Source organism: Epinephelus moara, chromosome 18 (genome assembly GCF_006386435.1).
Source record: "Epinephelus moara isolate mb chromosome 18, YSFRI_EMoa_1.0, whole genome shotgun sequence".
Lineage (NCBI taxonomy): Eukaryota > Metazoa > Chordata > Actinopteri > Perciformes > Serranidae > Epinephelus > Epinephelus moara.
Genome location: NC_065523.1, coordinates 24206684 through 24227094, shown reverse-complemented (window position 1 = coordinate 24227094; position 20411 = coordinate 24206684). Strand labels below are relative to the sequence as shown.

Genomic DNA, 20411 nt, shown 5'->3' with positions numbered 1-20411 from the left:
TGATGTTTACATTTGAAAACTCTGACCTAGCTAGTTAGCAGAAGTCGACAGGAGGAGAGTTTACAGGCTGTTGATTTGATTTCCTCAACCTGATGAGTGATTTGCAGCCACACGCCACCACTGTCCAAAGCCAACGACAAAAAGCACCACCTGCACTTGCAAAATAGACATAAGACCATAAATTTAGCCAAGCTGACAGAGACGCGACTGGAAACGTCCGCACTTACATAACACACTCTCTTATCTAACTGAAATTCAGAGTGAACAGAAGCAGGACTGTAATTCAGCCTTTAAAACCACAAAAAACAAAACAATATCATAATGTTAGGGTAACAAAAAAATCTCAGGATATATCCAGTCACATATCTCCGTATGAAATATGAATATGAGACTGCATCACTCAGCTCTACAGTAACTTCTTAACATGGATTGAAATACATTTCACCTCTTTCTCTTCAGAGCACTTCCACATGCAGGCTGAGAGTCTGGTCAAGCCTCTCATGCAGACGATTGCTCATCAACACTCGCGGGTACGAGTGTCTGTCATCGAAGCCACCGGGGCTGTCATTCAGCACGGCACTGGCAAGAATGTGGACGACGTGCTCTCTCACCTGGCACAGAGGCTGTTTGACGACTCGCCACAGGTTCGGTTTAAAGCAACAACTAAGCAATAATACCAGACACACTGTGTGCCGTTATATGTGCTGCCTATTAAGATATTCTTGCTCAGTTCTGCTCTCTCTCTGTCTTGCTCTCTTTTGTTCCAGGTGAGAAAAGCTGTGACTGCAGTTGTTGGCGATTGGCTGCTTTACATGAGAGACAGATACTCTTATTTCCACAAACTCATCCCACTCCTGCTGAGCAGCATCAATGATGAGATCCCAGAAATAAGGTAAAAGTGGACACTGACACACTGACACATAGCACTCCTGGTGCTATTACCGCTCAGAGGTTGTCACCTGTTACAACTATCTCTGTATTTGGCTCGATGACTTCCTGTCTTTTAAACCTCAGGTTGATAATTTTCTTTAAAAGCAGAGGTTGAAGTCAGGGTTTTATTTCAGAAACAAGTCCTGTGTCTCCTTTGAGGCCAGAGAAAGACTGGTAGCTGCTATTTTTTTACAGGTTCTGGATTATGATGATCTGTTGTACATGAATGCATCTGCACATTGTTTGCACATATTAGATACAGCACATCATAAAGCACTGAGACTTTATTCCAGGGCTGGTTGGCCTTCTTTAACCTTTCATAGGCTCAGTCACTGGTATTTGTTCATTTATAAAGCCTTACTGGGTAAACTCCCTTCATATATTTGTACTTTGATTGAACAGAGATCTGCCTGTAGCTACAGTCTGAGATCTCAAGGTTTAGTTTTGCTGTCTGTTTCTAGTCCTCGGACTGAGCTTGGAAGGAAAGCTTTTATATGCTCTGCTCCTCTCACTTGGAATAACCTTCAGAAATATTTGAAACTACGTGAACTGGCCTCTACCTAACTTTAAAGCACTCATAAGTACAAGGATGAATTAATCAGTTTGTCATTGGGTGTAGGTGTTCTAATATTTCTACAAGTTACTGTGTGTCTTTTATGTTTTTTATAGTGTGGTTGTTGGCTGTAATTTTTATGTTCTGCTGTCTTGGCCAGGTCTCCAACAGGACTTACATGGTTAAACATGGGTTAAATAAAAATAAAGATCATCACATTCAGCATATATGTGAAATACAGTGTATAATACTGACGACATTGACAGTGTTGATGATGGGGATGATGATCTGTGTTTCTGCTCCCCTCCTGCAGACTTCTAGCAGCTGATTTATGGAAGCAGGTAGGCGCCCAGTGGGAGAAGGAGAACGAGGAAGAAATCAAGGACAAGCTGGACTTTCTCCTCACCCCACCTCCCTTTTACCCAGCAGGAGGTCAGTCACAGTCGACATGGTTTATTCACCCAGGTTATTTGATCTGGTTCTCACACTATTAGCTGGGTCAGTTTTAAAGAAAGTCTTATTAAGATAAAGTGTGAGCTGCTGGCATCAATCATCGTCAGTGTCCCATTTAATTTGCTAATAACTAGCTGGGTGTAAGATGCATAGGTTTAAAGAGACAAACTTTTAGGGTCAATTACGCTTTTTAGTATTTAAACTGTAAGTTTGAAGAGTGTAAACCTCTCGAGGCATTTGAGCACCATAAATGTACGTTCACTAAAAGTGCTTGTTTGTCATTATGGAAAAGATCCTACAGAAAAACAGTTTTTTTTCTCCATCTTTCTCGCTCTAACATCTCTCCATTTAATGCATATATAGGTCCTGTTTGTGCATGTGTGTGTATTTCAGGCCCGTGTGTATATGACAACAGAGTAGAAAACTGAATTTCCGCTTGGGGATTAATAAAGTATATCTTCTTCTAGAAATCCCCTTTGCTACAGAAACAGCAACAACAACCTCCAACTAAGTTGAATCTCACAGTAACATGATTTTTTGGTGAGTTTTCTTTTGCGGGGCCATTTTAGTGACAGTGCTTGCCTCTCCACGTGCAAAGTTCCACCAAAACAAGTTCACCCCTTACACTATTTTGCAAGGGCACCGTCACTGCATCCTGAGCTGAGCGCTGCCCAACAAGACAAAGCATATTTACCCCTATAGCAGAAAGATAATTGGTGATTTTGGACCTTCTCCGAGGGCTGATACAGCACTGTGGACATAAGTCTGGCCACGTGAGACTACATAAGATGTGACTTGTAGGAAGAAAATGGTGGAAATGGTGAGAGCTTGAAAGAGTTTGTTGTGTTGGAGTATAAAAGCTTAGTGTAATCTAAAAGATTTACAACGTCATGAATGAGCGAGTCTTTGTTAAAGATAATATCAAACAGACAGAATCAAGTGAAAGGTAAGGAAAAACGTTTTATTTCTTAGTTGGAAACCTTTCCATAGTGTTGTCAGTGGAAAAATGAGCAGTTTTAATGGATGTTAACTGACGGTGCACAAATGTCTTGTTCACGAGTGAGGGTAGATTGGAGTGTGAGATGGATCAGCCGTTTGGTGCGGCTTCTGCGCTGGTCCGTCGTGGTGAAGAGAGAGCTGAGCCAGAAGGCAAAGCTTTCGATTTACTGGTCCATCTACATCCCAACCCTCATCTATGGTAATGAGCTGTGGGTAATGACCGAAAGTCACGTGGATACCTTCGTGTCAAAAGGGGTCAATTGAGGTGGTTCGGGCATCTGATCAGGATGCCTCCTGGGCGCCTCCCGCTGTAGGTGTTTCAGGCATGCCCCACTGGTAGGAGGCTCTGGGGCAGACCCAGAACACGCTTGAGGGATTACGTATCTCATCTGGCCTGGGAACGCCTCTGGGTCCCCCGGGAGGAGCTGGAAAGTATTGCGTGGGGAGAGAGACGTCTGGGGTGCTTTGCTTGGCCTGCTGCCCCCGCGACCCGGCCCCGGATAAGTGGATGAAAATGGATGGATCATCACAAACGCACAAAAACATGGAAAATACGGTCTAGGTTGAAAAATACATTAGTTTCCATTTAAGCACATACTTTGTTTCATCCTGTGATTTTATCTCATTGGCTTATCTCGGTTATTATTTCGGTGAAGTCTAAGAAATGGTATCTGAATTCCAGTGTTACAACAAATCAAAGTTTTCTTGGTGCACTGGCATCACTGGTCTCACCAAAAAACACCAGTCACACACAAAGGTCAGTTTTATATGTAAGTGTAATCTCTACACTATTTGCTGCATTAAATCATCTCTCTTTATTACAACTGTCCAGATTCACAACATACAGTAAAAATAATGTTGTATGTGACATCTTAGTTCTCAGGACAGGCACTGGCTTGGAAAGATAAGTGTCTGCCTTGGACCAGGAATGAGTGCGAACCTGAACATGATCACCATGGTTTGCCTATAGGGCCAGGCTCAGTGTGTGTGTGTGTGTTTGTGTGTGTGTGTCAGGGGTACAGTTCCTAGGCTTTGCATCTTTTTTAGAGATCCTATACGTGTCCCACAGCTACACATGCAACAGTGCGGACGAATACGGGCTGTGCCTGAGGACAGGAAAGGAAAGGAAGAGGCTCTCTTTCTCTCTCTTTGTCTTTCTCTTTCTTGCCATCATAAATCTGCCGGGCCTCCCAGTGTGAAGAGGTCACTGTCAGACAGTGAGAGACGACCAGAAAGGGGCCTGTTTTGTCTTGTCCTGGTGTGTTTCTCTGATTTATCTCTGTCTTCCTTTAGTCCTCTCTTCCTCTCTCATTAGTGTGCCTATAGGAGAAGGAGAATAATGTGAGGCAGAGAAAGACGGAGATAGAAGGAGGGGAGAGGGTTGCGAGATTTAAAATGTAGAGGGCTATCTGAGAACGTGTTTCACTTGCTCTGACAAGTCTCTTATGGGGAAATCGTAAAAAGTTGTAGGTAAAACTGTGATAAGTTGGAGGCCAGTCAGCAGACAGTTGAAAATCTGTGAATCACTGATATTTATTGTTCCATAAATGCTGTTTCTTAGTGTTCAGATAGTTTACTACAATAGAGATTACAAAATACCACAAGTTCTCATAAAGGTTAGAAAAATAGACCACACACAGAGGATGTAAGGGAGCCAGAAGACATGTTGCAGTGAGCTGTCATAAACAAGGTGCTAGGTGCTCACCTGCTATTTGTCATTCAGACACCTTGAATGAAAATCAAAAGCTTGCTCCTCCTGGAGAGTCTTCAAAGTGGTGTTCATTTTGGTAGCTCCTCTGATTTAGTCTTTGTCTTTAGATGAAAATGCATTTTAGTCATAGTTTGGTCATTTTTATCTTTCATAGTTTTAGAGTACTGTTCATTGACGACCGTCCAGTTTTAGATGACAAAAAGTCATCATTGCATTTTAAATAAAAACATTTAGGGAGTACATTCATCTTAATTGAGTTGATCCTACCCCCTAGAGAGAGAGGCAGGGGGTCCCAGCGTTCGAGGTCTTGCTTCAGATTAGATAACAAGGGTTGATAATTAGCCTTATAGAGATCAATCAGCAATTGAAAAGCTCAAAATCCATAAATTTAGAGTTTATTTCGGTCTGAAAATAGTCTACAGATAGTCTACAGATAGTCTACATGATCTACAAATTCATGTAAATAAAGTCACAGCCTCTCACAGAAAATGACATATACTTAATTAGTGCTATGCAAAACATTACACTAAAGTAATTTAACATACCTTAGACACTTCTGCAGTCCGAAAAAGGTGCAGGATAAAGCTACAGCTTATAACACCTACCCTTTCAACAGGTTATCATATTTAGCAATCGACAACCAAACAAACCAAAACAGGCAAACAATGCAAAATAGCAATAAATAAAAGAAACAACTTACAAAAGGCAACTTACACACATAAAGTTCCTGTACCCTGTTCTTCTATGTCAGTATTACAGTCTGAATGAAATTAAATAACTGATTTTAGACAACTACATAGTGGTGGAGTGCAGAGTATACACAGGTATATGGGATATACCCTCCTCTTTTCCTGGATGTTTACAGTATACCCACTTATCAGCCCAAAAGGCCATTGGAATATGTATAGAGTATACTCACTTCCTCCACAGTAACCTACCCATCCACATAATAGTACGCCCACCTCATCAATTACCACTACATCACTTTATCTAGACAACTAGGACTTGTACCCAGCTTCACTGTAAACTCTGACTTTTCGATCTCACCGTTAAGAAGCAGAAAAATAACTTTATTTCAGCCTGAATTCTTTCTAAATCTGCAGCATAAGACTGGAGGTTTAAACTCATATCCTCTCACATAGTTTGTCTGGCAGCTGACCCCTCTCCTGCGATTCAGCGGCTAACAAGCGAAGCTGTAACCAACAGACTCCACAGATCCATTCAGCAGCTCCACCATCCTCTGTCCGACACGCACGGCTGCTCATGCACTACCGAGTTACAGCTCACAGCTCGCACCAACTGCTGACGCTGCTTTAGTTTGAGCATTTTGCAGGTTAACACAGCATCCTGGCACCAGCTAGTTACTGGTGTTTACCAACCTGCTGGAGGTCTGGTCTCATTGGAAGATAATTGCAAGCACGGCCGTTCCTAGATAAAAACATTTTTCTAATAACATTCACAAAATAATTCCCCAAATTCTCCTTTCCTCTCATTCTGAATGTCCAATAAGCCAACACAAACATTTGAATCAAGTCTAGTATCTGTGTCATAGTTTTTGCTAACAAAATTAACATTGCCTCAAGGTCATTCTGGAAAACAAAGTCATTCACCCGCTGCGGGAGATGTAGGCAGGCTGAGAGAAAACGAGCCCCTTAAAAACTAATATCTAACAATGGAAGAGTTTTAAAAGGTGGATGTTTTTCATTTTCTCCTCCAGTGGAGCGTCCAGGGCTGGGCTGCAGAGAGCTCGTGGTGAGAAACCTGGGTAAGCTGGTGCCGGCCATTGCCCACGACGTAACTGACTGGCTGGTGCCCACACGTGTCAGGACCTCTCAGCTGCTCTCCGTGCTGCTGCTCCATGCCGAGGACCACAGCACCCAGCATCTACAGCCTCTCCTGGCCACCCTGTACCGCGCCTGCACAGACTCAGAGAGGGATGTGGTCAGCAATGTGAGTCCCAGAGAGTTAGTCATTGGATAAGCAGGATGTTAGATTTCCTTTTTTGGATCAGGTGTGGTATTACTAATGATAGAATTGTATTGTGATCAGTTAATAGCAGACAGAGTCATTTCAGGACACATCTGTTGAGCTTTAGACTGGACCAAGCGAGGCTCAAGGACATGGGATGCACCTGTTTACATAGAAGGACTCGTTCTTTGATGTGAGGGAGATAAAAAAGGACTTTCTGTGTTTTTCGCCCTCCTATACACCACCTCACGCCTCTATATCTCTCTCCACACCTCTTCTCTGTACCCACATCTAGTGCCTGGCAGCTGCTAAACTGCTGGGGACCTTTGTCCCTCCTGTTGTCCTCCTCAAGCTGCTGCTGGATCACATGACAGCGCCCTCTTCTTCCTCCCACCCCTGGGCACCCCTCATGGTGCTGGCTGCAGTGCTGGGAGGCTGCTCCAAACCCCTCCTGAAACCACATCTCGGACAAATCGCCAACACGCTGGCCCAGCCTGACGTCTGCCAGGAATATCAACAGGTCAGCAGGGAGAAGTTTGGGTTTGGTTGTGGTTGACATGTTTACCTGAGAATGACTGCTTGGTGCCAGTTATGCCATCTACCCCATTCACACGCAGCACAAGCACGTCCTTCTGCTGTTGTTAGCTGAGTAGCTTCAGTGGAGCAGATCAGAAGTTCACTATGGGAGGGGAAAGGTTGAAAATACTGAAACATTAAAGTCAGGCTTGTTTTTTCTTAAAGTCAGGCTTGTTTTGATGACGGCTTTGCCAGGTTCTCTCTGCCCTCATAGGTTGCCATGTCTTGATTTCCCCCCTGATCTGTGTGCACCAGCTGTTTTTCTTTCCCAGTCTTGTTAGGTGATCTTGGCAGTGTCATAGAAGGTCATTTTTTGCTCTCCATGTGTACCTTAACACTCTTATTTTTGGCAGTGACAGCGCGGCAGCCATACTGTATATTTCTTGCCTAATTTGTCCCTTATGGAAATAGGTTTCGTGATAAGATGCCACATCTCTTGAAAGGGCTTTAGTTGAAGGGCCTTCAAGAGTTTTCAATAGCACTACTGTACACGGGGAGTTCAGTGGGTTCACTGTTGAGTAATTCTCTAAAATGCCAACCCTGCTAAAGTGACAGTCCGGCCACATGGTGTTTTTCAAATCTAACATTACAAGTCTCTGATCAGAACGACTCCGTTCACACGCATCTTTGAAATGTGCTCCCCTTTTTTTTCCTTTTACATAGCAGCAATGATTAAAAATGCCTTTTGAGTTTCTCTGCAAACAGTCTGCCAGTGGAAAAATCCCATGGAGTCCGGAGCAGACTCTTCCCCGCTTCCTTTTCTCTTGCACCAAATATGTTTCCCTTTCAGAATCAAAATAACAGTTGTCTGGCAGAGGGCTATTTTCTGATCCTGCCGCAGTACTGACTCACCTATACCCATGACCCCACCCCCCTCCCAGTGAGGCCTGCAAGAATTTCCTCCCCGGGATAATAATAACAGAAATCCACTAATTTCACGTGACCCCTGCATGGCTGCTCCGACCCCTCTGTGTAGACAGGGCAGCGCACAGCCTTTGTTATTTTTTATAGCCATGTGTAAGGTCTCGGCACCAGACTGTGCTCCATGAACGACATTGAAAGAATCCCTGAAATTTCAAAGGCTGCCTGGTCAAGGCCGGTGATAAATGACAGGGAAGTTGACCCTCCTCTGTCCTCTCTCGTGGCTATCCGGCGGGGTCAGTCGGAGAGAGAACTAACAGGACGGGACGGTCACACGTTGTCGCACAGATGGAGGCAGACCTCTGCTTCCTCTCTGTCCGTTTCTCCATCTATCTCCCTCTGCCATTCTCTTTGTCTCTGTTTCTGACGGCAAAGCGTGGACAGTGTGATTCAAGAGCTCACCCAGACAAAGCACCTGCAACACTATTTGACAACAGGCCGGGTTCATAGCAGGGACCAGGGCCAGATCACTGTGTAGCTGTAAATAACACCACTGGAGACGGAGCACCTGCATCCCTCTCGCCCTCTTTTCTCTCTGTGCTGAAATGCTGACCCAGAATATTCTGCACTCCCTTACCTCACAGTTAGGTTCGCCCTGAGATCCTTCATATGGCACTGATTTACTTGTATGATAATGGTTTAATAACCTGCAGACACACAAACAACAAACACATGGACACGGCAGACTCACTTGTTTTATTTAATTTTTTTAAAACAAGGCATCTTAGGAACTTACAAGATATGCGCGTTTGGATCCAACTTGACAGAGTTATGTGCCACTCGAACCAAAGGCAGAGAGGAAGAAAAAGTGAGGTTTGACTTGGACAAAATGAGGCCTGTTAAGAAATGAAATATAAATAATCTTCAAAGTGAACAGAGGCAGGGGGAACTGCAGGGCTCCGTGGGGAGTTTGGGGAACAAGATGAAGATTTGGAAACTGATATATGATACTACTGCGCGACTTGACCTCGCCGACTCTTTCAAGTCGCTGTTTTCTTTTCTTCATTTCAGTAGGGGGAAAAGACGGCCTACAAAAATAAATGACAGATGCTTGGTGAAAAATAAAAAATACTGGTCGTAAACTGGAGATGATGTCAAGGGTTTGAGGGAAAATGAAAGGCGAGCCAGTGGTTAAAGAAGCCACCATGTTCTGAAGTACTCTCTGTAGTTTATATATGGTGGTGTTTGCTTGTATGGGTTTCTCTTTGAAGGGGGATCCCACAGAGGATTAACAAATCCCTACCATCACACACACACACACACCTTGCACAGCTGAGTGTCGCTGTGTTGTGGTTTGCCATGGTGACAGGGGCATCACAATATCTGCAGGGCTGGAGTAAATTGGTAAAGATAGCATCAAGAGAGGAAGAGAGGCGTAAAAGAAGAGGGGCCCTGACAGTGAATTAGCAGGCATATTTACAACCAGGCTTGTTAACACTGAATATGCTGTCTTGGTGAAGCTGTAATAAAAAAAAAAAGTGCCTGACCTACAGTAGCCTGGAGGAACAGAGCGGCAGGAGAGCAGGGGAGAAAAGACAGCTCTGTGCCTTTTCATCATGTCTGTGCACGGAGAAAACTTTCAGCGCTCGTGTCACAACGACCAGCATTCTGCTGAATACACATGCATACCGCCATACATCAGCGTGTGTCCTGCACGCCTGCCCTTTGTCATGAATGACAGCTGCATACTGCTCCCCGCTCCGCTGAACGACAGATGAAGAGAGGAGAAGAAAGGCCGCATAGCAAACTTTACCTGGCTCCAAAGGGGTCGGCATCCCATGCACCACCAGTGTTTGTTTTCCTGTTGCCGAGGCAACAGCAGTAGCTGTAGGCGGGGTGGGCTCCCCACTGGATAGGAATCCATCGCCTGGTATGGCTCCCCAAAGTGGAGTCGTGTGTGTGTTTGTAAATTGATGTATCCAGTGGTGGACAGATGCACACACACTGTGTAACGAGGCCCCTGGAGCGTGCCCAGGCCAATGAAACCAGGTGTATCTCGCCCGGCTCCAGGTGTCCACCTAGTCATTACACCGCACCACTTTTTCCGCTCTCCCTCTTTTCTCTCTCTCGGCCAGCCAGCCCTAATGGTTGTTTTCTGCGCGTGTATAATATGCGTGTCCGTATATGTGTACGCTGATGTGTGTGTCTGCCGCTGTTTGTCACGTTATTTCCACTACTGCCTCCCTGGAGTTCCTGCTGTGTTTATGTGCCAGCGAACGGCTTGGCCATAGGCATGGATTTCCCCCATCAATGACTGTGTGAACACTTTCAAACAAGAGCGCACAGTGCAGTCGGTGTTTAAAGTGTTTTGAGTCTCGGCAGCTGAAGAAATGAGGGCAAGTTGTGGTTGTTCAAGTTGGGTATGGAAGTTTAGTTTAGCCTCAGACTGGTGCAGGAAAATGTGTTTACACACTTAACTAACACCCTGGACTCAAGATACGCGTAACGAGCTTTTTTCCCCACTGTGTGCTCAACACTCTACTGCAAAATAAAAACATTTGCTCATGTGTCTTGCAGACTGGAAGTCCCTTGGCTCTCATTGCTCCTCACAAGTCCTGGCTTTTTGAGCATCTTTACTTGGCGCAACACTTGTTTTCCCTCCACATTGATGCCAAGCTTTGCTGTACAATATCTACTCAAATATATGAAAAGATAGTGCGCCCCCTAGTGATTGAACTCTGTCATTTCACAGTCAAAGCTCAGTGAGTGGGTTGTGTGTTTTGAGTGAGGAAGCGTATGTGGATTGAGTATTTCTCACTCACACACACTCGAGTCCCCCTCTCACCTCCCAGCTCCTCATCATCAGACCAAGGTAAACACCTGGAGGGTGCTTCACCAGCTCTCAATCCTCCACATGCAAAAAAAAAAAAACACTCTCTCCTTCTTTTTCACTCGCACACACTTACCTTCCATCTCCCCCTCAGTCCCCCTCCCACCCAGCCCTAATGACAGGGTGCGTGAAAACAGGAAAAGAGGCCATGATCCCAGTGATGGCATCGAAATTAGCCTGAGCCGCAGGTCTTTGTCTAAACATGAGCTCACCACAACACAGGCTGACAAGCGACAGCAATCACACACACACTCATGTCTGGAGATGGAAAGTTCTCACTCTGAGTTATTGTATCTTGTCGACTGCTCTAATATTTTTGTGTAAAATAAGAGATTATTAATAGAGTTACACTGCAGATTAAGGAGATGGCGTGCTGTGGAGAGAGACTGAGAGCAGGCCAGATAAAAGGAGATTGTGAGGACTGAAGTGCACCAGACAAGCCGATCATATAATACTTGTCCCTCTTTCCCAGGTCTTGTACTTGGAGCAGCTGTTGGCCTGCGTGGACGTGCTGCTGCGTCAGTGTGAGTCAGACCCCGGCTCAGTCAGCCTGCAGCTGCTGCAGGTGCTGGTCACTGTCCAGAGCCTCTCCCCCGAGCCGCATATCAGCGAAAAGGTGAGAAAACACAACGGTTGAAAGATGCAACCCCAGATACAGCCTGTCTGCCGCTCTGCCTTCACTTCCGGGCAAAGCTGCGTATCATCCCACCTGTGTAATTCTTCAATTCTACTTAGACATAGACCCTTTTTCTCTCCCCTCAATTTTCCATTCTTCTTTTATTAGAAAGGTAAGCAGGTTTTATGAAGCAAGAGAGCTATTTGAGGAATGTCAGCATTTGTACAAGTTCAAAGTGGGCATGGCCAACTGTATAATTACCCACTTAGCCAGGGGAGCTGAAATTGCACCTTTGGAGTGGAACTTTAAATCCAGTCCTGGGTGAAAGGAGGCGGGTGAAAGGTGGAGAAAAAGACAGACAGAAATAGAGGGAAAAAAACAGATAGGGAGAGATGAATTGTGTCTTAGCGAGCGTGTGTCATCGGCTCAGTCCCATTTGTGGCTCCATAACGCCTCCTCAGGTCAGCCAAATGATATGCAAGTAACAAGCTTCCATGTTGTGGTCAGCCTCCAAATGCAAAGGGACAAACAGGAACAGTGACAAGTGAAGCCAACAGTATCTGAGGCCAGCGTGTCGCCTAACTGCTTGTCGCCGAAGGAGGCTAATGACAGAGAGAGGAGCGGGAAGGGATTGGCAGCGATGCTTTCCAGACACCACATGGGCCACCAGTGTGTGTGTGTGTGTGTGTGTGTGTGTGTGTGTGTGTGTGTGTGTGTGTAAGTGAGTGTGTGTTTACGTCTGTCTGAATGAGTGTGTATGTTCAGACAGGGAGCAGTGTTAGAGAGGAGATGAGAAGGAATGGATTAAGAAGGAGAGAGGGAGGGTGAGAATGGCCTTGGGCATTCCCGGACCCAGAGGAAGAGCGGAACTTGTTTTTCCCAGAAAAGGGGCACGTCTTTCCCATCAGTGGACGGCTCAGGGTTGTCTCGCGCTCTTCTGAAGGGGCCGATCTGTGACTCAGACATTGTCTCTGTCCCTGTCCATCCCTGAGGGACTGTGAAGGGAACTATGAAGTGCCCTAAAGGTCAGTTCCCCTGCCCTGAAGAGTCAGCTAATTATTTACTCTCCTATCTCTCATTCCTGCCCTTTCCTCCCAGCTCAGCTTTATTGGTGTCTGCGCGCGTGTGTGTGTGTGTGTGTGTGTGTGTGTGTGTGCGCGCATGTGTGTGTGTTTCTGTCGGTTCCTGTGCCTTTGTGACATCCTGTGTATCTGTCAGGGTTTTTCTTTCTGAGTGGTTTTATGTGTAAGACCTTGTCATGTCTGCTGTGTTGTTCTTCCCATGGTTTCACATGATGGTTTTGTGCCTCCCATGTGAGCGTGACCGAAGAATTCCTAAAAATTACAAGAGAACAGCATCAACTGTTAAACTTGAACACAATGCTCTCTGCTTTGTTTGTTCTCATCAGCTCTTCATCTGCCCTTTCTCTCACCCAGTGTTCCCTGTCCATCCTGACTACCATAAAGTCGAGCCCCAGTTAATCACACAGTCCCTTTTAATAGCTGGATGTGGCTACACATTTTGATAAATAAATACAGGTCTCAATTAGATGCCAGGTCTTGTCGCCATTGTTGGCCTAAATGTGCATGAATTCTGTGTGATTTTTATGTACAGATTGTAGGTTAAAAAATATGTTTACATCACTTTTGTTCCTCCTCTCCCTTTCTCCCCCAGGCCTTGGAGAATGTGCAGTTCTTGTGTAAGGTGCAAGGCCTGGACTCTGCGGAGCTCTATAGACAACATATGGGCCAGCTGCTGGACTGGCTGTCTGCCTCTGTCAACACCTGGTCCAGTTACTCCCCACAGAGACTTCGACTGCATATCATAGTCATACAATCAGGTGAGAAGTGAAGCCTGAATGTGCGCACGACATTGCCAAATTATACAGCAGGTGCTGAAGTTTGCACATATAGAGACACAATAACGGTCAAAGATATACAGTAAGGTTTTGATAAATCGGCCTGTCAAATAACCTGTTAATGACGGGGAAATCACTGCGTCAGTCATCAGTCTGAACATGCTCTGTGGGTCCATTTAACCTCAGCACGTTGGTGAGACTATATCATCTAGATCATGTTTTATTAAAGAAATACTTCACCCACAAAATGATTATTTGTATATCAGTCACTCAGTGTGTGTTACCTTGGATTCATGAAGAATATCTGGTCCAAAAAGGGGGTCCACTTTTAACAACAGCAACATGATATCAAAACATCAGTTTAATCCAGGTCTCATTTATCTATTCTAATCTACACATGCATATTTGCTAAAACTTGTAGTCGTGTACATGGGTAAGCACTTGCATTTGAACGCTGCTCGTGAATTCCATTGAGCAGAATTCAAATGCATGCACTTACCAGGGGTGTAAATCACCAGCTTCATCACAATACAATATTATATCAATTCTTTGGACAACGATGTGATATTTGCCGATATGACAAAGCCTTCCACGATACGATTTTGACTCGATGAGATTTAGGGACCTGCGTTTGACATAAGATGATATTAAATGCCCATATAACACAATTAGTTACAAAAGAAGCTGCCACACCTTTATTTTCTGCTTTTGGACATAAAAGATAAAAACATGGGGGTGACATGCAGAAATGGTTGCAAGCCGGAGTCGAGCCTGCGACCACTGCAGCAAGGCATCGCCTCTGTACATGGAGCGCCGACACTATCCACTACACTACCGACGCACCGTTTTATCTCATTGTTAACATACACCATGTGCTCTGCCTGCTGACCCCTTATTTCTCCGAAATCCAAATCATTTCCACACTTATGATGTATCCCTGTTTGACAGTGAGACAGACTTTCAAAATAAAAGCGTATCCCAAAGATGATGATATAGATCGATGTTGTCACTTTGCATCGATGATACTGGAACATTGAATCCATATATCAATCTAGATCGATGGATCGTTACACCCCTAGCACTTACCTAGGCATGCTACTCGTCGATGCCTGAGGCTGTTTAGGCGGAAGTGTTTTAAATAGTAATGTTTCATCAGAAATGCATGTTTTTGGGATATACTGTGCATGCAACTGGATAAATGGGACTTGGACTTAAACAGATGTTTTGCTGTAGTTAAACGCGGCCCCCTTTTACTCCAGTACATCAAGATTTTTTTCTGTGTTTGGATTCTTCGTCCACTGTTGAGGAATGAAACAAGGTTTTTCTTCACTAATTCAGCGCAACACAGGAAGAGTAACTGACCGACACGTGATCATTTTGTGGGTGAAGTGTTCCTTTAAACATTACTTCATGGTGTGGTTTGTGAAGCCATTCTTTCCTCAACTTGTTCAGACACACGTTACATCACATTTGAAGCGTCAAGCTGTTTGTCCTGTTCACACGTGATCCATCATCGAGGCAGCGCGTCAAAACCAGCAGCTGTCAAAGCAGCAGAGCAGATTCTCTCTTGTACAAAGGATCCAGATAGTTTACTGAAATTGTTTGTAATGTTTGTGAATGTGTTGTTTTCTAGTATCTGTGTGTATAGAATTAGCAAAAAGCACCCCGTCAATGTTTTCATTCAGTAACCCACACTGCTCCTGAGAGGTATGTAGGCATCAGAAGTTGGGCATGTATGTGTCAGTGGTGGTCCAAGCAATTGTCAGCACCACTTGATGGATATGAGCGCTGTCAAATGACACAATATTTAAGGTTAAAATCTGTATGATTTATTGCGTGACTCCCCAATAGGTGAGTGCTGTGCCATTGTTCTTGTCCAAGATGGATGCCCACCAATGGCTGTCACTCAGAGACACAGTGAAAGAATTATTATGTCTGTTACCCAAGCAGAGAGGCTCATGGTCAAACACAACCACAGAGGGGAAAAAAGAGCTGTCATTAGCACCAGTTGGCTTACTGACTTTATTAAATCCCCGTCTCTCCCTCCGTTTGTGTCTCAGACTTGTCTACGGGGGTTAGTCCGTGTGTGTGTGTGTGTGTGTGTGTGTGGTGCAGTGGGTTAAAAAGCTGTGACCCTGTCTCTGGTGCTGAGACTTCCCGTTACCTCCCTCTATACCATATAATCCTCCATCATCAGCACCTCCATGGGCCACACTTTCATCTCCATCTCTTCCTCCCTCCCTCCTCTCTCTTTCTAATTGACTGGGCAGCTGAGTACCCCTCTAATCCCCATACACACACACGGACTCTCTCGCACACACTCCCACGGCTAACTGACCAGTCCATTCTAAGTCCACTCAGTGATCCCCATGCGGGTCACTACATCAAACAGAGCCACAGCCGTCTGCTCTTGACCTTCCCCTGGATCAAGGCCACTTTGAAGCTGTGTGTGTGTGTGTGTGTGTGTGTCTGTCTGTCTGTCTGTCTGTCTGTCTGTCTGTCTGTCTGTCTGTCTGTCTGCTCTAAGCTTCCCTAGGTTTCATTCCTACAGATGTGATCTTTGCTCTTAACAGGACCCAAGGACTTTATTACGGGCAGCCGAACATACAGCGCGTGGCTGCTTTGTTTTATGTGCACATGATTCAGGGAAATCGGCCCTCCGCCGAACAATTGACGGTAGTTAATTTGACAACTGAGAATTGGTCATCTTGCTTACTCATCAGCTGTTCACACACTCCATCTGTGTTTATTGGGGACAGGAAAAATTATTGCCCTCTCATATCCTCCTCACAGTCTTTTGTCCCTCTGCTGGTGTGAGAACGTCTGATCTATTGTGTGTCGACTGGAGCTCTCTCTTTCTCTGTGCTGGGGATTTAGTGCCTTGCCCACGGACAGGATGCATGTTGAGACTTTTCTCAGCAGTAATGAGGTGTCAGGGCTCATGGCTCGTGGCCACAAGAAGTTACTATGTGGCCACCAATTATCACCTATAGGGGGCCTGCTGCGGCCACTTAGTGTTATCAGGTCTCTCCTGAGAATGAGCCGCTACGAAGTCCCTTCTTTATACCGCCTTTGCATTTTTACACCAAACCAAACAACAGCGACATCAAACTGCCCCAGTGTGTGATTTTAGACAGCATGCTGACATCCCGGAAGCAAAAGAGGCATGACAGACCTGACATGTAACACAACAGCATTGGCCTCTACTGTGACATATAAAATAGTGTTGACAATGCTATCTAGACAATAACATTGGCATTAACGTGATTATAGTAATCATTTACCATCCCTGTTATATGGCGGCTGACATCATCCTCTGCTGGGAGGGTAAGGAGCTCCAAAACCTCTTGTTTTCCCAATTTGCTGACATGTTTTTCTTCTTTGAGTTAGCTGCTAACTGCTGCTTGCTGCTTTTTAAATCTCCCAGTGGTGGCTCACACACAAAACATGTCACCAAAAGGTCACACCCATTCTGTCTATGTTCCTGTACTGCCAGCTGTCCCTTTTACACAGACGTTGATCCGGCTCTGTTACTACCTTCACCGTCATCTTAAAGGTGAGACAACTCTGTCCCCCAGTTTTACAATCGTACCTTATGTGCGGAGTTATGGCGTGAAATTCCCGTCTTGAACTGGCAGTGTAAAAGGGGCTCGAGACACACTTACTAACCAATATAGGGAGAGACAGGGACTTAAAAAAGTCAGTAAGCTAACTGGTACCAATGACAGCCTTTTTTTCTGTGTGGATGTGTTTGACCATGAGCGAACGGTACTCGTTGCCAGCTAGCCAGGGCCCGAGACTAACAGCGTCCCATTGTCCCTGTAGGCGACAGAAAATGCATCTGGGACGAGCATAGATCTTTGTGTGTATGTTTAACTTCGGCCAGCAAATGACAAACTGAATTGAGCAACTACAACGCAGCACATCTTCATCAGAGTTTGCAGTGTGTTGGAGCAAACAGAGCTAATAGAGCTAACAGCTAATAGGGCTAAGAGCTGATGGAGCTAAACAAAGCAAATTGCCTTTTCTGTAGGCTTTTATTTAGGCCATCAAAAATGTACTTTATCCACCAAATTTTGGGGCTTGGTGGCCTATGGTGCCAGAGCTTAAAAATATTAGTGTCTAACGTTATCCCTGGGTGTGTTTGTATAAGTGTGCGGTGAAATTTCCAATTGCTTCCTCGTCATATCCATAGTTGTTGTGCAGTGACCTGCAGACATTTCCTCTAACACCTCTGGTTAAATGACACACCCTTTGATTCATACGTTCCCATCTGATAAAATAGGTCTCTCTTTCGCTCTCTGCCTGTTTTCCCATATCTCTTTATGATGTTGGCCACCGCCCTCGGCAGTCTCAGGATTTCCTCTGTCTCCTCTCATGTCTGAGCAATTCAGAGTCCAAACAGGGCACGGACACTTATCAGTCATTACACACACACAGATTACTATATATAGCTCTGTAAACATGCAGTCAGACTGTTGGTGGGTGTGTGTGTGGGCATGAGTGTAACTGGGAATACTTGCATTGTGAGTTTCTCATTTTTCCTGTAAGAGACACTTGTATAGAAACACTGTCACACAAAGACCTTTTTGTGTCTCATTTCCTCGGGGCTCTGTGTCACTGTCTCACCAGTCCATTGAGGTCTCAATAACTCAAGCCCTCTGGTCAGTGCCAAACATAAAGATGTCTTAAAGGGTAGCTTCCAGATTTTTCAACCTGGGCCTTGTTTTCCCGTGTTTTTGTGTCTGAGTGACCAGTGAGAACGGCGTTTTTCTTAAATTGATCCAGTATTAAACGAGGCAGCCAGCAGCCACGAAACATCCTGCAATGTAACCACTTAGGGCCTGTGCACACCGTCAATGTGTGTCCACTAAAAGTGTTTGTTTTTGCCACTGACAGGCTCCGATTGTTAGTCTGAAAATATTATGGACGAGGTCCCTACAGAGATAGACCTTGTTAAAAACTCAGTTCCCCGGGCACCCAGTAGCTCAGTGGGTAAAGCTGGCGTCCCATGTCCAAAAGCAATATCCTTGCAGCAGCAGCCGCGGATTCAATTCCAGCCCGTGGCTTCCCTTTTCACACTTAGTCTGTCCTGTCCAATAAAGGCAGAAAAACCCCAAAAATATTCTCATAAAAAAAGAGTAAGCTCCTTTGTTTTTTGACCAGAAACAGCCCCAAAATCGCTATCGTCAAACACACCAAACATCATTTAAATAAACACTAATTCTATCATCTTAAAACACACTTCATTCGGAGTCTACAGAAACAAAATAAAGCTCACAAAAACTGCCCTGGTTTGTCTTCCCATTTTTGAAACAATCACCAACTCTGATTTGGTTGAAATAAACCTTTAATTCATCTAGTTAGATATGAAAACATGCTGGCTCTATACAGGCTAAAATTACTTTTTATTTAAATGGAGTCTGGTGGGTTTGGCAATGCTGATTATGGGGCTGTTTCTGGTTAAATATAAAGGATCTTACTCTGTAACAAAGATGTCAGTCTCTGTAGGGATCCTTTCCATAATGATGTCACACACCTAAAATAATAATCTGAGCCTGTCAGTGGCAAAGGCAAGCACTTTTAGGGGATGTACATTGATGGTGCACAAATGCCCCGAGTGGTTGCATGCAGCCTGTTTTGCGGCTGCCGGCTGCAGCCCTCTCTCTCAATGCTGGACCAACTTCAAAAATTGTTGGTCCCATCAGTCACTTTGACACAAAAACATGTAAGAATAGGGTCCAGGTTGAAAAATACCAAAGTTAGCCTTTAAGTCAGTGTGGGCCTTTTCTTGTTTAGCATTTGACAGATGGTCAGGACGAAATAGCTTAAATGAAAGTGTCTTCTCTTTGAAAAGAGGAAACTTGATTTTGTAAGAATAGGTGGCTGGAGCTTATCCAGCTGACATTGGGCGAGAGGCGAGGTGCACCCTAGACAGGCACCCTGACACATAGACAACAGTTGACCACTCACATTCACACCCACGGCCAATATAGAGTCACCAATTAACCTGCATGTCTTTGGACTGTGGGAGGAAGCTGGAGTACCTGGCAAAACCCAGAGTGTAGAGCTCCCCCACCCTGGGTTCGCACCAGGAACCCTCTTGCTGTGAGGCAACAATGCTAACCACTGCACCACCTTGCCATCATGGTGGTTTAAAGGCTTTAAATGAGTTGGGTTACTGAATAAATTCAAGTCATTTGACTGCTGACCCAATAAAGTGCCAAAGTTAGGAAGACAAATAATCCAGGTTCAAGCAGTGCTGAGGTCACACTGGAGTTTTGAATATATTGCAATAGAAGGGGTATCCGGTGGCCTAGTGGTCAAAGTGCAGGCCACATAACTGCAGCATTCCTGGTTCAATTAAGGCCGCAGAACTTTCGAACTTTGTTGCACATCCTACTCTCTTCTCTCCCCAGATTTGTACTGTTAACTGTCCAATAAAAGCACACAATGCCCCAAAAAACTATTGAAATAGTAGTAATGCAAACTTCTGTGTGTGTGTTGTAGGTCCAGTGATCGGGGAGTTTGTCAGCCAGTTGATGCCTCTGCTGTACAGCTGCCTTCAACCAGACAGAGACCCAGAGATGAGGATGAGCATCTTCACAATGCTTGCTAAATTGCTTCTGGATGCAGCCAACACACTGGATTCCCAGGGGTGAGAGGGGCACATACATAAATGTTGTGCACATATTAACATCTTGATATACACACACAGAGCAAATTATCCTACGAAGCAAAGACACGCGCATAACCGCTAAATTGCAGGTTGATTTACCACCGTTTCATCACTGCATGATGTCACATCGGGCTTTAGTTGTTTGTGTTTGTCTAGTCTGAGATTTTTAAAGTCATTGTTATTAGCCCAACTCATATTTTTGGACTTAACCCCACATGAACCTGCAAATTAGTACCAAGCCCACAAGGGACTATAATTAGAAACACAAAACACTATAGTATCATTTTCATGAGGTCATTGTATCCCTATCAGCTTCT

The 20411-nt window shown here is 44.8% G+C and overlaps 1 protein-coding gene across 1 annotated transcript in view; it reads left to right on the top strand.

The window, feature by feature from the left end:
• Nucleotides 1-20411, top strand: part of LOC126405666 (dynein axonemal assembly factor 5-like) — a 38767-nt gene that overhangs the window by 1933 nt on the left and 16423 nt on the right. The window contains exons 2-9 of the mRNA XM_050069507.1: nucleotides 460-644; nucleotides 768-892; nucleotides 1797-1915; nucleotides 6364-6596; nucleotides 6910-7134; nucleotides 11414-11557; nucleotides 13232-13397; nucleotides 19926-20073. Coding sequence (XP_049925464.1) covers nucleotides 460-644; nucleotides 768-892; nucleotides 1797-1915; nucleotides 6364-6596; nucleotides 6910-7134; nucleotides 11414-11557; nucleotides 13232-13397; nucleotides 19926-20073 — 1345 coding nt within the window. The remainder of the gene's footprint in view (nucleotides 1-459; nucleotides 645-767; nucleotides 893-1796; nucleotides 1916-6363; nucleotides 6597-6909; nucleotides 7135-11413; nucleotides 11558-13231; nucleotides 13398-19925; nucleotides 20074-20411) is intronic.